Genomic DNA, 18,035 nt, shown 5'->3' with positions numbered 1-18,035 from the left:
AGAGCCCCTCAAATGATTATGATTCCCACCCAGGATTAGGACTTACTGGTTGAGAGTATGACTAAAGGATGATGGTAAAGAAAGCAAAGTGCTTTGAAAGTTACAGAACTACTATGTGATAACATGAGGTAAAGAGGTAAAGAATTCGGTGTTCAGAATGAGTATTAAAACATTGTATTGTGACCCATGATACAGTATTTAAGAAAAAGTTGAAGTCCTGCTTTTCTTCTTAGACCTTCTTAGAAGGATCTTACACAATCTTAATTTTTCTCTCATTTACTTGACACAAGAGTGCCATCTGTTGCTCATTTGTCTTTCTGGGCCAGCCTGTGCAAAATTAGGATCCTGATGATAGTCTGTGTTAATGCATTTGGGGATTAAATACAGCCAGTTATCAGTTAATTGTTTAATATTTAAGCACTTATAGCAGGGCCTAATATAATGACGTGCAAATAGGGTAGATTTTGACTACAATTTAAATCAATTAAATGACACTCTCCTTTCCTTTTTAAGGTCTTTTAAAATTTAGTATGGCTTTAAATGAGATACGTTTCAAGACCTCTGAAGTGTCTAATGGATTAAAATTCTAGAAGGTAGAAGCCTCGGTATCCTTGGCGGTTTACTTGGTTATATAATTGTTTCACATTTCAGATGCAGTTGTCATTCACATCTTTGGAACAAGAGCTAGAACAATTAAGAAGAGAAAATAAAGATATTGAAAATGTATGTTATTTTCTTTGACTTGAAGCCTATGGACTTATTTTTATAGCATTAAGGGTTCTCTTATGAATGATGTTTGAAAATTTCTTTAATGATGCAGTTGTTATGCATTTAAGAATATCTTTGTAGTTTTTGAGAGTTTTATATTTATTGTGGGGAAGCATGAAAGGAAATCTTAAATGTGTCTGTTAACTTTTTCTTCTTTGTTGCTAGCTGAGAAGAGAACGAGAGAATTTGGAAATGGAACTAGAGAAGGCAGAAATTGAACGATCTACCTATGTCACAGAAGTCAGAGAGGTACTTACAGTAGAATTTTTTCTACCTTGCTTCTCAATTTAAATTAAGTTTGTAACAGAGTGATAAAATATTTCAGTATAAGTTGTCTGTGACAGAGCTTCCAAGTAGCATACATAACTTGGGCTACCATGAGGAGATCAATCTTAAACTCTAAACTTCATTGCAGCTGAAAGATCTGTTGACTGAATTGCAGAAAAAACTTGATGATTCATATTCTGAAGCAGTAAGACAGAATGAAGAGCTAAATTTGGTAAGAAGCTTGTTCTCCACTGGGTATCAAATAGGCTCTGAAAACACTTGTGTTGACATGTGGAGAAACAATCCAAACTTTTTCTCCTTGCTAACATCCTTAGCTTGGCATTTTTATAAGTTTAAGATAATCTTCATATTCTCATGACTCCTACGATGATCTTTCTTTTGCTGATGCCTAAGATAATCCTTTTTTTCTTAGCTCCTAACAATGGCATGTTTGGCTTGCAACTCTTTCTCATGAAAATTTTCTGCGTTTTATAAAACCTAATTTCTTGAACGGTATTATGAATAAAGAAATGGAACAAGCTGCTAACGATTGACCGAGTTGTGAAGATCCTCTTCTCAGAGTTACCATAGTTTATGAGACCTCTTATTTTTTAACTTGGAAGATTATTTAAGGTTGAAGATGCATCTTCATTATTCAAGACCAGTAATCCAATCCAGTTTATTTTAACTGATCTCTCTATAGAGTATAGATAACAAAAAGATTGCACAGTTCTTTATCCTCAAAATATCCTTTAGGGCATAGTAATCATAAAATTACAGACTTAAAGATTTACCTAAAGTTAGCTAAGTGTCTTGTAGACACAGAGCACTCTGTATTCCCATTCTTAAATTTCTGGAAATTTATACTGATTCTGACAGGCTTAGTTGTTACATGAATGTGGCTATCTTGTAGTATGTTTCAAAAACAATCTGTCTTTCCATGACTTGAAAATTGTTATAGCTGTTATTAGGTTTTAAAAAAGTACCTGAATAACTAGGAAGATTACAATAAGTTTTCTCCTTCCTCCAAGTTAGTCCTACCTAGTTTAGAATTTTCTTATTAGTATTGTTGTATGTACTCTAAACTCATTTATTTGTCATTGGTCTTCTGTGTGTGTGTGTTGTTTTTTTTTGTTTGTTTGTTTGTTTGACAGAGAGAGGGACAGATAAGGGACAGTCAGATAGGAAGGGAGAGAGATGAGAGGCATCAAGTCTTCATTGCGGGTCCTTAGTTGTTCATTGACTGCTCTTATATGTGCCTTGACCAGGGGGCTACAGCAGAGCGAGTGACCCCTTGCTCAAGCCAGCGACCTTGGGCTCAAGCCAGCAACCATGGGGTCATGTCTATGATCCCACTCTCAAGCCCAGCGACCTCGCACTCAAGCTGGTGAGCCCCCCCGCTCATGCCAGATGAGCCTCTATTCAAGCCAGAGACCTCAGAGTTTTGAACCTGGGTCCTCTGCATCCTAGTTCCAACACTCTATCCACTGCACGACTGCCTGGTCATGTGGTCTTCTGTGTTATGATAGTGATTTATGGGAATCAGTTTTCAAAATAGGGCTCTATAAAATGTACATATAGAGCCCCCCTCCCGTGTACACACCCATCTCTATTTTTGAAACAGAATTTTTGTTTTATTTACCTTCATTTTACCTTAATTGAATCTTTTCCACTGCAGTGTAAGACTAGATTATGTTTTCATTATATATTGCGCAGATCAAAACTGTGCTATACCACAGCTTACTGTAGAATATGTTTTCAGAAAATAATTTCTCCTGAAGTTTTTGGAGATAATACTTTTAATTTTGGTCCTTGGTGGTTGACTCCAACAGTGGCATCAAACCCACAGGATTATAGTTGAATCTTCACTCAGTCTGATGCTCTCTTTGTAGTTTATGCTCCTTGACTTCAGTTAAGAGGCTATTTTGAATGTTTTTTTCCCTGCATTGAATTTGTAATCTTTATTTTAGTTTTCCTATTTATTTGTTTGCTTAGGAAAACTATTGCCACATTTTACGTTAAATTAAAATAATTTTGTTTGTCTATACGTACCTTGTGGGTTTTGGGCCAAAAGAATAACTTCTCTGGTATATTAAATCAGAGTTTAAGTAAAGGAGCAACAACTGAAGAAGTTGGGTATTTAAATAGAGTTCTAAAGATAAAATTTCAGCATGTAATTCCCCCACTGATTCTCCTTCCAGTTTGAAATGTCACCATCTTGTATTTTGCCCTTTTGGGTCACCAGACCTGTTTGGAATGTCATACCTATGGGTAGGCACCTAAATCAACTTGGTGAGTTTAAGAAAGTTACTTTTCTGTCAGCTTAGTCTATTCTCTGGTTTATATTTAATTGGAACAAGACTAGAGGCATTATATATTGGCACTAGAGTTTTATGGAGCTTTAATACTGTTTTGATAAGTTCGTTATTGAGAAATATATCTTAAGACATTTCTTGTTGGTGTTAGTCGGCCAGTGTGGTCTTAAGTGGTGTCTTAAAGGATAATCAACATTTAAAGTTTTGAAGTTTTCATTTTACTGGATTTGTAATCTTCTGTTCAATGTCTTTTAAAATATGGCTTAACTCAGGGGTTAGGAACCTATGGCTCACGAACCAGATTTGGCTCTTTTGATGGCTGCATCTGGCTTGCAGACAAATCTTTAATAAAAAAAATAATAACATTAAAAATAGAAAACATTCTCATGTATTGCAATCCAGTCATTTCCTACTGCTCATGTTCATGGTTGTGGGTGGCTGGAGCCAATCACAGCTGTCCTCCGGGACAACACCCAATTTTTATTGGATAATGTGTAAGGTACACAGGTCGTTGTATGGCTCTCACAGAATTACATTTTAAAATATGTGGCGTTCATGGCTCTCTCAGCCAAAAAGGTTCTTGACCCCTAGCTTAACTGTATAGGTCAAGAAAGTCTTTAAGAACTAATTAGTAAAATTTCTGACTATTTGCCTTTTAATCTGAAATGATTTAAATATGAATGAGCTACTTCATGAATAGTGGAGTTATACTTTTTAAAGGCACTTTACTAGAATTTGATGGTTTTGTTTTTACATTTGCAGTTTTCTACTCTAAACTCTAGTTTGTTTCTATATCTTTTCTTATGTTTAGCTTTACATATGGGAACCTCCACTGCTTAGCTTTTCTGTACGTCTGGTGTAGTATATTAGCTAATCTGTGCATAATAACTGTTAAAGAGATCCTGTTCTTTCTCATTCATTTTTCAGTCCTAGAGATCTCAGCACAGTCAGAAGAAGGATGAAAATGTAGTAATTATGGTGTTCCTTTATTTTTACAGTTAAAAACACAGTTAAATGAAACACACACAAAATTGAGAACTGAAAAAAGTGAAAGACAGAAGGTAGCTGGTGACTTGCATAAGGTAAGACACTGCTTGTCCAGAAGATGTTGTAGCTTCATGCAGTGTTGTGCCTTGAGTCTTAAATATACTGCTAATTCTGCCTTGTTGTTATTTTTTTTTGCATTACTAATATGTTTATAAATTTAAACTTTGTTATACAGTTTTTAGAATTAAACTTTTTGGTTTGTTTTTCCATTCTCGATTTGCTTCATTATTTCATCATATTTGTGTAATTAATTGCTTTATAAACTTTAATTGAAGTTATTTTTGAAAAATTTGGTTACATCCATGTTTTTTGGGAGGGATTAACTTAAGTAGTTGTTTATCTTCATGAATCTAAAATATACCTGTGATGCTTCAGTTCTTTTCATCTATTTCTTTGTAGAAATATATTTTTCTTAATGATATACATAGATAATTTTTAGATTACACTTTTATTGTATTAGGGTGACAAGTTATATGTAATTTTGGGATATTTTTAAAAGTGTAATTCACATGTGCTTATTATCAAAGCTGCTTTAGAGTTATAATTATGTTCATGAGACATATAGTCATTAGCAAAAAAAATACATCATTTTTTTCAAAAGTGGAAAGAAATATTTTTATTGGTTCTGGGTGATGTTATGCAAAAGTCTGGGAATCCATTGCTCCAAATTATTTTGGTATTATTGTTACCAGTAGATAAAATGTGAACTTAGGAAGTTTGATTTAGAGCTCAAAACTTAGGTCAAAGTTGAATAGTCTAATTTACTTTGGTATGTGATTTTAATTTTTGACCTCTGAATCAAAAATATAAAACATGCAGTTTTAGCCTAGCAGTTTAGTTTCTCAGAAGGTACTTTAAGGATATTAAACAGATATTCAAAGACAATGGATATGCCATGTTATTTATGATGGCTCAAATGGCAACAATGGGTGACATTGGGGTGCCCCTATATCTATATAAAAATATTGTGTAACACTTGATTGCAAATGCACATAAATATTTATTGACACAGAAGAAATTAACAAAATATTTTGTAAAATACAAGTTTAAAGCAGCATGTATGTTAAAGACCATTTATATAAATTTTTTTGCTAGTTTACTATTTGCCCTTATATGCACTTAAGAGGGATCTCAACCAGGTGTCAGCAGAAACAACTTATTTCAGAACTTGTGTGCCACATGTGATTTCTCTTACACATTGTTCTTTTTTTGTTTAACATAACCCTTTAAAAATGTAAAAACCATTCTTAACTTGTTAGCTCTACAGAAACAGGCTGTGGCCAGACTTGGCTGCCCCTGATCTATACTAATGTTAACATAAATATCAAGTGAGTATTGTTTGAACTTTTAAAACAGTGAGCCATGTGTTTTTATAATCTGGTGGGGAGGAGGCTGTTTTCATTTTGGAGAAAAAACTGAATAGGTTGGCTTTACATTGTGTTTTTAGAAGAGCTTTAATCTTGTACAAAAGATGTAAGAAAATTGCTATTTTTACTTGTGTATAGTTCATTATCAGCTGTCGTATTTGGAGGCTACCATATTGCTTTCCTTACAGGCTCAACAGTCACTAGATCTTATCCAGTCAAAAATAGTAAAAGCTGCTGGAGACACTACAGTTATTGAGAATAGTGATGTTTCCCCAGAAACGGTATGCGCTTTCTTTAACTTCAAATTGGGCTAATTACTTTACGAATTCTGTGAAGAATAAAACATATACAAGATCCATTTGTGACTTAAAAACTCTTTCATAATGTGCTTCCATTAGTTATGTTGCTTTCTTAACTGATATCCTATCTCTGAAATGCAGTGTTAGTGCTAATTTTTGTTTTCATTTTAAGGTTTGTGTTGGGGGAGGTATTGTGATATACTGCTTAACCCTGGTCAGCAAACTGCGGCTCGTGAGCCACATGAGGCTCTTTGGCTCCTTGAGTGTGGCTCTTACACAAAATACCACGTGCGGGCGCTACCTCGATAAGGAATGTGCCTACCTATATAGTTTAAGTTTAAAAAATTTGGCTCTCAAAAGAAATTTCAACCATTGTACTGTTGATATTTGGCTCTGTTGACTAATGAGTTTACCGACTACTGGCTTAAGAGTATGGACTCTGTTAGACTGCCGGTGTTAGAACCTGGCCCTGCTACTTAGTAGTGTGACTATGGGCAAATTTCTCAGCTTCTTTGTGCTCTTAGTTGTCCCATTTGTAAAAGGCAATGATAACAATACCTATATTGTAGGATTGTTGAAAGGAATAAGTGCATTACCATAGGAAACACTTAAAATAGTTAATACACAGTGCTTAGCACTTAGTAAGAGCTCAGTATATATTTACTATTATATTTTACTGCTGTTGTTAATGTTCTCTTCTTTGATGCTCCACATTTTTTTTCCTGAGAGGAGAAATGAATTTATATCTGATATTCATCAATTCTAGATTTTCCCCTTTGTGGCATGGTGACATTTATGACAGATTTCTTTGGTGCAAATTAATTTCCATTACTAAGTAGCAGACACCCTTTCTCTACGTGATTTTTATTGTTAATTTTCATGTCATTTTCCATATTTTTCATGTTGTATTTAAAATGAAAAACTTCTGGTCTTGGTTGTAAATGCCCTTTTCTTGGATTTGGAGTTTTTCACTACTTTCATCTTTTTCTTAGGAGTCTTCTGAGAAGGAGACAATGTCTGTAAGTCTAAATCAGACTGTAACACAGTTACAACAGTTGCTTCAGGCAGTAAACCAGCAGCTCACAAAGGATAAAGAACACTACCCGGTATTAGGTGAGAATAACTGAAGTATTGCTGATCTGTATGCAGGTAGTTGACATAGTGTGTGTATGTGTTGGGTATGTTTGTCCTAATAAATACAGGAGCTGTCAGTGTCCTAGTGGAAAAATCGCCTCTTTATCTCTTGCAGAATCTTCAGGTGACAGCTTTCAGTGTGTTGGAGTTTTGTTTCTATTTTGTACATAGTTTGGTCTTGTAGCTTGGAGGGAGAAAAGAAACGTTTTATTTTTGCCTCCTTTGAGCTTTGCATAAAACATGCTCTTGTAGCTTGTTTATCAAGGTTTTGTTCATTGCAATAATGTCTGTAGGTCCTTTAGTTTGTCCTGATCTAAGTTCTGGTAAAGTATCTACAACTTTTTTTAATGACTTGAAAAATAAAGTGACTGTGATGTTATTACTAAGATTCTGAACTGAAAATGAGGTCATCACAATTTTTTTAAATGGAAAAACTGGGGTTTGTTTGTTTGCTTATAGCTAATCAAATTCATTTTTTAACTTCTTAAAGTGATGGTCTTAATTGAAGATAAATAAACCTATCACTAACCAAACCATGTTATTAAATTTTATTGCCCTTATTACCTGTGAAAGCTCAAATTTGTTGGCACTTAAAAATGACTTGCAGGGATATACAGCATAGAGAATGAGGTTCATAGTGTAATAACTGTTTGGTGACAGTTGGTAGCTAGGCTTATTGTAGTGATCACTTTGTAAGGTAGATGAATATTGAATAACTGGTATATATCTGAAACTAATACAATAGTGTGTATTAACTATAGTTAAAAGTAAATTTTATGAGACTAAGAGACATGGACAAGAGTGTGGTGGTTACCAAGGGTGGGGGGGGAGGGAGGACATGGGAGGGAGGGAGGGAGAGAGTTAGGGGGAGGGGGAGGGGCACAGAGAACTAGATAGAGGGTGACGGAGGACAATCTGACTTTGGGCGAGGGGTTTGCAACATAATTTGATGACAAAATAACCTAGACATGTTTTCTTTGAATATATGTACCCTGATTTATTAATGTCATCCCATTACCATTAATAAAAATTTATTTAAAAAAAAAAAGGACAGAATAAGTAACCTAAAAGACTTAAAGGTTAGAATCATAGGAAGAAGAGCTTGCCCTACCTCAGAGAAAAGTGGAGCAGGTTATATGAGACAGTTCCATTAAAATCTGGAAAATCAAAATTCAGATTTCTATTTCTTCTACCTAAATCTTTATACTTTACAGAAAAAAATAAATTTATGCTTTACAGAAAATTAACACATTCTGAATGAAAATGTTGACTTGTTCACAATAAAATGTAACTTGCTTATAAGGACAACCTTCAGTGGGGAGCAAAAGAACATATTTTAAAGTTTAATGCTTTTATATTTGAATTTCTGCACAAAAGTGTCTGACTAAGCAGTCTACCACTCAGACACCTACACATTTACCAAGCAGGGGCCAGCCCCAACCCAAAAAAAAAAAAAAAAAAAAAAGTAAATTTTAAAAATGGCCTGTATTTCAACTGGTGATCGTTTATGTGGTTGATTGATTCCTGGGTTTTACCTGTTTTAAGAATGACTTAAGTCACACTGTCTTGAGTAATTAGGATATTCCGATATGCACTGAATACTTTAGATATTCTTCTTTAAACAATATTTGTTCTAAAATAATCATGGAATTCTGGATATCAGTGGAGTGGCTTGTGAAACACAAAGGAGCAACTCATCACTGAATTGTCTCTTTTAGAATCCATACTTAAGAGTCTTCAGTCTGTATGTAGGCTTCAGGGTAGGTTAGGTCTCCTAGAAAAGTTGGAAAGGACTATAATCTTTATTACTGGGGCTGTGTCACTTTTATAGAAAGATTATTCTCTGACCTGCCTTAGTATATGCTCTCCTTTAAAATGCTATTCCATAAATTTTAAAAAAATCTAAAAAAAAAAAAAAAGGTTTAAAGCCTGACCTGTAGTAGTGCAGTGGAGAAAATGTCGCCTGGAATACTGAGGTCACCAGTTGGAATACCCTGGGCTTGCCTGGTCAAGGCCCCTATGGGCATTGATGCTTTCTGCTCCTTCCCTGTTCTCTCTCTTTCTTTCTCTTTCTCTTTTTCCTCTCTCTCTAAAAATTAATAAATAAGTAAAAAATCTAAAATGCTATTTCAGGTCAGTTACCTTTAAGAAGGCTAAATAAACCCAGCTCATTTTTTTAACTTGTCAACAAAAATAATGATACTGTAGTCTTTTAGCCTTAGTAAGCTGACCTTTCATTTGCCTAGAGTTACCCTTCTGCCACATTCCCACCTTCCCCAGATTAGGAAATACTCTTGCTTCCTGCCTTATAGGGAAACTCTCCCTCCCCTGTCTTTAGCCCTACTTTCTTCTCTCCACATGCTCGTTCTTCTGTTCAGTCTTGAAAACATGCTCAGATATCTTATTTTAACCATGCTCTTCCTTTAGATTAGTGCCCTATTTTAATTTTTTTACTATACTATTTAACAAAGATTCTTAAAATAAAGTGTTCTTATCTACTTCTTGATATTGACTCATTCATCTACTCTAGAATGGCTTTTCTTCCAGCCATTCCAAGGAAACCTTTTTTTTTTTTTTTTTTTTTTTGCTGAGGTCATCAGTGGTTTCCTCATTGCTAGATCTAATTCAGGTCCTTCTTTTGCATGTAAGATACTGAAAATAGTTATGAAATCAAGGCTAAATATGCTGAAGTTAAGTCCATAGGCCTTTGTGTTATAAGGAAGGGCTTCATTTCCAGGAGCTTAAAAAGTGAGATCACCTATTACCCTTGTCTTTAGGCCTCATCAGTAGTATCTCTTCAGCATTACAAAGGTGTTCTTTAATGTTTATTTTCCCCAAACACATGGGCTGCTCATATTAAGTCTTTTTAAAAATTAATTAATTAATTAATTTGTTTTTATTCAGTGGGAGGAAGGGAGGCAGAGAGATAGACTCCCACATGCAACCCGACCAGGATCCACCTGGCAAGCCCACTAGGGGGTGATGATCTGCCCATCTAAGGCATTAATTACTCTGTTACTCAGCAACCAAGGTCCTCTTAGCACCTGAGGTGGAGGCCATGGAGCCATCCTCAGTGCCTAGGGCCAACTTGCTCCAATCAAGCCATGGCTGCAGGAGGAGGGAGGGAAGGAGAGAAAGAGAGAGAGAGAGAGAGAGAAGAAGAAGAAAGGGAGGGAGGGAAGAAGGGAGGAAGGAGAGGTGGAGGAATGGAACCCAGGACAATCACATGCTGGGCTGGCACTCTACCACTGAGCAAACCGGCCAGGGCCATATTAAGTCTTAATCAACCACTTTTGACTTGCCTGTTTCCACATTTGCTTTAATATATTAAATTTGACACTTATACTGAGCATTGGTAATAATGTTATTTTTTATATTTTTTTGTCCCGATTTATAAAACTATAGTAACTTGTTAAAATAAATATATACTCTTGCAGCACAGTTAAAATTAAACTGTTTGGCAGGCAGCTCCCATAATGTTAACTCGGAATTTTTTTGTCATCTGATGAGCATAAGTCTAGATTTGGCAAGTGAAAGGGAGGGCTGGCTGAACATCAGCAGTGTAACCTGAAGGATAAGAGGATGGGTTGTATGAAGGCAGTGATCCGCCAGGCACCTGAGAACCTCCTTCCGTACCTTCTACCCCGCGTTGGAAACTCTAACTCCTCCTTGCGGGTCCGTTTGCGTTACTCTCAGGTGTTCAACTTCAGCCATCATTTTTGCTCAGTATATTCTCCCTCTTGTGAACTTGTTTAAATCTATTAACTGGATGCTTAAATTGTAAGTATAAATTTTTTAATCAGATTAAAACATAGGTAATAGTTTAATATCTGATATCGAGACTTTTTTTTTAGTATATACTATAAGTGCCTATGAATTGTTTAAGATAATGTACATTATCAGTAAGGGAAAAGCTATTTTTAAAAAACAAAAATGAGGGAAGTAATATGCAATTTCATTTTTTAAATCCTAAGACACAGTACTTAGTATATGGGTAAGTATATTTGTCTTATATCCTTAATTTGTAAAAGCTTAACCTTTTTTATCTTTTGGAAGTCTTCCTATACATCTTCTATTCTTCTCCCACCTCCCCCCAAAAAAGAAGGCTGTCATCCCCATGCTTTTTAAAAAAAATTAAGGTAATATATAATTGTTTGTAGCTTTCGACAGGGGACCACTACTACAGTCCCTTGTTGCCAGCTTCTTAGAGTGTCTTCAGTCAGTTCTGACTTTTTTCCAAACCTGGTATTTGGTTATCTGTAGTGACCAGAGAGGCTCTCAATGTTACCCAGAAAAACTTGAAGTTCTCTGTATGTGTTTTTTGTATGTGTGTACTCCCTCTACTGCCATTGACAAATGGATTGTTTTATGATGCTGTTGTTTCTTGTTTCTGAAAGGAAATGTTCTTTCGTAGTGCTGTTGAAGTACAGTGTTAACATCCCAGATAAAAACTAGCTTTTATTTCTACACTTTACACTTGATATCATATGGATCAGGTTTTCATTTTTTGTAATGTGTTTACATAGCACTTTAGAGTTTAATATACTAGGGGACTGTGTTGCCTTTCTGATCAGCTGTTAATCATGTTTTAGAGAACAGAATGGTCAGTGATAACTTTGCTTTTTTAACTTTCTAATTCTTTTCCCCTCAACTGTTTTGTTTTTTTAAAGATTTTTATTTACATCAGAGAGGGGAGGGCGGAAATGAGAGGTTTCAACTTATAGCTGCTTCACTTTAGTTACTGATTGATATTTGTTATATGTGCTTTGACCAGTCAAGCCCAGGGTTTCACACCAGCGACCTCAGTGTTCCAGGTCAAGACTTTATCTACTGTGCCCCCACAGGCTAGGCTCTCCTCAACTTTTTATTCTGAAAAATTTCACACATAAAGTGTTGAAAGAATAATACATTTACACACTTTAACCTGCGTCATCTCTGCATGTGTATGTTTTGCTGATGTCAGACCATTTGAAAGTAATTCATGGCATCACGATGCCATTTTCTCCCTGAGTGCTTCAGAATGCATTCTAAGAGCAAAGACATTCTTTTACAAATCCATAGTATCATTATCACATTTAAAAAATGAAATAGTAGTTCTATAATATCATACAGTATTAAACCTATATTTAAGTTTCCTCAGTTATACCCAAAATCTCTTTTATTTTTCCCAAATCAGAATCCAGTAAAAATTCACATGCTGCATTTGGTTAAGCCTCATGAAATTTTAATTTTTTTAGCCATTTTATCTCACTTGGAAAGCTTCATGTGAACTCAGAAAAATCTCAGTATGAAACTGGTGTCATGTTGGAGGGCTGTAAACTTCAGTCTCTCTTTTCAGTGCTGCCCAGGTGCCTGAATAGCAGACACCTTAATAGCTCTGCAGTTCTCTTGAGTAGTACTGATAAAAATGGATTCACTGGGGAGCAAATATTTTTTCATTTTCTGTTGCATGAAGTTTTAGAACTGTTTCTATATATTTCTGCATCATTGATTCCAAATCTGAAATCTGTTTTTTGGTGCATGCTTTAGTTTTTATGCAATTTTAATTTCTTTTTGTTATGGTTAATGGCATGCATTGGTTTTTAAATTGGAGTTAAAGGGCAATGACTCTTGGATTGAACATAACCACAAGGCAATTAATGTTTTACAAACATCACTTTTACATAATTATAGTTGTTTTTAAATGTAAAAAATTATTACCTGATAAAAACGCCCTCTTATTTTGTTTTAAGATTGAATCATGGCTTCTTTGAGTAGGCGTAAATGTAAAAATAGTCCTGACAGCTTCTGTTATATATGTAACTGTTACACACTTCAACGTCAAAGGCGCAGTATTTCATCATTTGTGACACGTGCATATATTGCCTATTTTCAAGTTCCTCTTGGTGATCAAGACAAGAATTGGGCTGCTCATATTAAGTGTCATAATTGTGAGGAAATGCTTCGTGACTGGACAAACGGGAAACGCAAAGGAATGCCTTTTGGTATTCCCATGGTTTGGCGTGAACCTAAGGACCACAGCAGTGACTGTTATTTCTGTCTGATCCATACAAAGGGCATCGGCAAGAAAAAACGGCATATGATTGCATATCCTAATATTCCTTCAGCAATACAACCTATCCCACACTCTGAGACACTTCCGGTTCCAGTTTTCAATGGTTTTATTTCTTCTAAGGACGAAGAAAGTGAACATGGTGATCAAGTGTATTTTGATAAGATGTATGAGGAAATGGTTGTAGAATCTGAAGGGTCTTCTTCTGATGCCAAGCAGTCATTAACCCCTCAGCAGTTTAGCCAACTCGAATTGAATGACTTAGTAAGAGATTTGGGCCTCTCAAAGAAAGCAGCTGAGTTATTAGCCTCCAGGCTTCAAGAAAAGAATGTACTTCACCAGTCAGCTAAAGTATCCCATTTCAGGAAGCGTGGACAAATTTTTGTGGACTTTTTTTCCAAAGACAAACACTTTGTTTACTGTCATGATATCAGTAGTCTTCTCAGCCAGCTAGGTGTTACCACTTACAGTCCAACAGAATGGCGGCTATTTCTTGACAGCTCTAAACAGAGTCTGAAATGTGATCTCCTACACAACAGTAATGTTTATGCAGCGGTCCCAATTGGTTATTCAACTCATCTGCGAGAAGATTATAATGACATAAAAATTGTCCTCAACTTACTGAAGTATAAGGAGCAAAACCGAATCATTTGTGTGGACCTTAAAATGGTAAATTTCCTCCTAGGACAACAGAGAGGTTTCACAAAGTATCCTTGCTTTCTGTGTTTGTGGGACAGCCAAGCTTGGGAGAAACACTGGACACAGAAAGAGTGGCCGAAACGTGAAGCTCTGGAAGTAGGGATGCAAAATATTGTGAATGAACCTGTAGTTAATCGAGATAGGATCATTTTTTTCCCCACTTCACATCAAACTTGGCTTAATGAAGCAGTTTGTTCTGGCTTTGAATAGAGAAAGTGAATGCTTTCAACATATTATTTCTGCTTTTTCTGCCTTGTCTTTCGAGAAGGTAAAAGCAGATATATTCGGCCCTGGCCGGTTGGCTCAGTGGTAGAGCGTCGGCCTGGCATGCAGAGGTCCCAGGTTCGATTCCCGGCCAGGGCACACAGGAGAAGCGCCCATCTGCTTCTCCACCCCTCCCCCTCTCCTTCCTCTCTGTCTCTCTCTTCCCCTCCCGCAGCCGAGGCTCCATTGGAGCAAAGATGACCCGGGCGCTGGGGATGGCTCCTTGGCCTCTGCCCCAGGCGCTAGAGTGGCTCTGGTCACAACAGAGCGACGCCCTGGAGGGGCAGAGCATCGCCCCCTGGTGGGCAGAGCATCACCCCTGGTGGGAGTGCCGGGTGGATCCTGGTTGGGCGCATGCGGGAGTCTGTCTGTCTCTCCCCATTTCCAGCTTCAGAAACACACACACACACACACACACACACACACACACACACACACACGAAGCAGGTGTATTTGATGGACCTCAAATTTGAACCCTCATACGTTATGAAAAATTTGCCAGGAAGATGAATAAGGAGGAGAAAGCAGCATGGCAGTCTTTTGTGGCAGTTACAAAGAACTTCCTTGGCAACAAAAAAGCAGGAAACTATGAACTTCTGGTTCAAAGGATGCTGTTGGCTTCCCGCGACATTGTATGTAACATGAGCGTTAAGATTCACTCCCTGAACAGTCACCTTAATAAGTTTCCTGAAAATCTTGGAGCTGATAGCGATGAACAGACTACTGTTGGAGCATCAAATGAGATTGTCCTCAACAAGTACACAAACGCAAGAGCTACAAATGCAAATTTTTGCCTGAGTAGAATTTAAATAAGTTTTGCTGAAATTTTATGATTAAAATAAGTGTTTTAATATGTTCTATTTCAAAATTGTGGACAAATTTTGATGCAATCAAATCTTTCAGTATATTAGTGTATTTACTGCATTATATAAATTATTATATTTTCCACAAAGATGATGGCCAAGAAGACATTCTACTTCATTATGTTAAACTAAATGTTGAAAATTTTACAATAAGGTGAAAACCTAAAATCTTAAATTGCAAAAAAACCTTAGCTTAAGAGAAAAACTAATGTCAGATTTGAGATCTGACACTCGAATTAGGTAAGAACAAGTGTTTTTGTGGATGCAACAAAAATTTTGTTCCCCAGTGTATCAATGTTGTTCTCTTATGTGTTTTTAAAAAGGCTTTCATTATTGGCTCACATATTTTAAAATCCATATAAAAGCTTCTTCTGAATTCTGAGATTTTTCTCTTGTTTTCGATTATCATTACTATTAATTGCTTTGATCCTAGTTGCAAGGACTGAGCTAGATCAAATATCTACTTTTGGTTCTTGACAAACGTTTCTGATTATCTTTTGTTTCTTTGCTTTAAAATTAATTTCTTTCTTTCTGATCTTTTACAGAGTGAAGTAGTTGGGAAACTGTCCTTTCAAGGATAACAGGCGGCATTGTATTATATTTTGCCAAATTAAAGCCTTATTTATGTTTTCACCCTTTCTACTTTGTCAGAAACACTGAACAGAGTTTTGTCTTTTCTAATCCTTATTAGACTACTGACTTAAAGAGAGAAAAAAAGCCAACTCTGTAGACACCCTCAGAGTTTAGTTTTATAATAAAAACTGTTTGAATAATTAGACCTTTACATTCCTGAAGATAAAATAAACATGTAATCTTTTATTTTGCGCAATAAAATTGTTCAGAAGATAAAAAATGGTTAAGACAATGTAAAATTTAACATTTTAATACTGATGTACACTGTTTTACTTAACATTTTTGGGAGTAACTGCTTCTGACGTCAACTCAGAGCACATTTGTTGCTAATGTAATCAGTTTTTGTAACGGCGTCAGCAAATAAAGGGATGCTTATTATTCAGACTTGTTCTGATTTCGTTGAGCACTACATACCAGCACAACTTCAACCTTCAGATGAGATAAGGTAGGTATCGTTGCTGGTGCAGCTTCTCTGCTGGAGCTGCAGGTCTGCTCTGTGGTTCTGCGCCTCCACAGGAGCAGCGGGGCAGCAAGGACAGGGCGCTGTGGAGGCTTCAGACTGACTCCGACATCAGCTTGATGAGCTCCCCTTTATTTTTACTATGACTGTTATTTTAAGTACTATTGAATAAGGAACTTTTTAGTCTCCTTCTCACCGGGCACTGCATTACAGTTTACATGTGTTACCTTTTTTGTTGTTGAAGAAAGGTTTTTTTTTCCCCTCTAAGTTTAGTGAGAGAAGGGGAGGCAGAGACAGACTCCCGCATGGCCCCGACCAGGATCCACCTGGCAAACCCACTAGGGAGCAATGCTCTGCCCTTTTGGGGTCCTTGCTCCATTGCAAATAAAGCCATTTTTTTTTAAGCACTTGAGGTGGAGGCCATGGAGCCATCATCAGTGTCCAAGGCCAACTCGCTCCAGTGGAGCCTTGGCTGCGGGAAGGGAAGAGAGAGAAAAAGAGAAAGGAGAGGGGGAGGGCACATGGGGGCTTCTCCTGTGTGCCCTGACTGGGAATTGTACCTGGGAACATTCACATGCCGGGCGTATGCTCTACCATTGAGCCAACCAGCCAGGGCCTGTTTTTTTTTTTTTTTTAACCCTTTGAGTATTATGAACGTTCATGTACATCCTTGTGCCTCCTGACCATCCAGAGTATGATCAGTTGATTTTAAAAAAAAGTGTAAGGCAACATTAATAAAAGGCAAATGTATGTTCTCCTTGTTTTCATAAATTGGTTATCAAACAAACATGATTTTAAGTTAATAAAACTGTAACTGGGCCTGACCAGGCAGTGGCACAGTGGATAGAGTGTTGGACTGGGATGTGTAGGACCCAGGTTCAAGACCCCGAGGTCACCAGCTTGACTGCAGGCTCATCTGGTTTGAGCAAAAAGCTCACCAGCTTAGACCCAAGGTCGCTGGCTTGAGCAAGGGGTTACTCGGTCTGAAGGCCCATGGTCAAGGCACATATGAGAAAGCAATCAATGAACAGCTAAGGTGTCGCAATGCGCAACAAAAAACTAATAATTGATGCTTCTCATTTCTCCGTTCCTGTCTGTCTGCCCCTATCTCTGACTCTCTCTGTCTCTGTAAAAACAAAACAAAACTGTAACTGGAACTAATTTTATTTTTTGAATAAAAAAACTCACTCCTGGGATTCAGCAAGCATGAAAAAAAAAAAAAACTCACTACTCAAAGGGTTAATAATTGAATGAAAAAATGAGCCCTTCAGGTGTAAAAAAACTACTAACAAATAACCTTATGTCTCTGAGTATTGAAGCATTGAAGTGCCTGTACCTGGTCTCCTCCTCTTCCTGTCCCTGCCTCTGCATGGGGCCTTCCTACTTTCTGTTCTCTCTGCAAAAAACTTTTTTCTTGGGTATCAGTCTTGACTTGCTCCCTCACCATCTTGAGATCTGTTTAAATGTCATCTTTCTCATCAGGTTGTTCTTGATCATCCAGTATCCCTCTGCCTCTCTGTCCCCCTACCTGTTTCTGTCTGTAACATTCATAGTCTTCCAAAATAGATACACGTGATCACTCCCCAGGCCCCCACCAGAGGGGAAGCTCCATAGGGCAGGAATCATCTTTTGTTTTTTATCCCCAGCCCTGAGAAAGTGCCTGACTCTTAATTGTGCTCAAATATTTAAATGAATGAATGGATGAAATTCATTTTTATAGCTTGAGGATTATCTAATGTGTTGCCTCCCAGCTTTTCACCTCACAGCACATATACCAAATAGTATTTCTTGGGTATATAAAGCAAAGAGGCTGCTGATGGCCAGGGATGCCTGCCGGGGTTGGGGCGCCCCAGGTCTCACCTGGCTG

The 18,035-nt window shown here is 36.9% G+C and overlaps 1 protein-coding gene across 8 annotated transcripts in view; it reads left to right on the top strand.

Annotated features, from left to right (window-relative positions):
- Positions 1 to 15,898, top strand: part of KTN1 (kinectin 1) — a 122,499-nt gene extending 106,601 nt beyond the window's left edge. For 4 of the 8 annotated variants that reach the window (XM_066272135.1, XM_066272131.1, XM_066272133.1 and 1 more), the window contains 7 exons: positions 652 to 723; positions 934 to 1,017; positions 1,184 to 1,267; positions 4,349 to 4,432; positions 5,953 to 6,045; positions 7,056 to 7,176; positions 15,621 to 15,898. In XM_066272135.1, the coding sequence (XP_066128232.1) occupies positions 652 to 723; positions 934 to 1,017; positions 1,184 to 1,267; positions 4,349 to 4,432; positions 5,953 to 6,045; positions 7,056 to 7,176; positions 15,621 to 15,625 (543 nt within the window). In that variant the 3' untranslated portion in view covers positions 15,626 to 15,898. The remainder of the gene's footprint in view (positions 1 to 651; positions 724 to 933; positions 1,018 to 1,183; positions 1,268 to 4,348; positions 4,433 to 5,952; positions 6,046 to 7,055; positions 7,177 to 15,620) is intronic. The other 4 variants (XM_066272138.1, XM_066272137.1, XM_066272136.1 and 1 more) reach the window with 1 other exon arrangement.
- The last annotated feature ends 2,137 nt before the right edge of the window (positions 15,899 to 18,035 follow it).

Source organism: Saccopteryx bilineata, chromosome 4 (assembly GCF_036850765.1).
Source record: "Saccopteryx bilineata isolate mSacBil1 chromosome 4, mSacBil1_pri_phased_curated, whole genome shotgun sequence".
Classification (NCBI taxonomy): domain Eukaryota; kingdom Metazoa; phylum Chordata; class Mammalia; order Chiroptera; family Emballonuridae; genus Saccopteryx; species Saccopteryx bilineata.
This window is presented reverse-complemented; position numbering and strand designations above follow the sequence as displayed.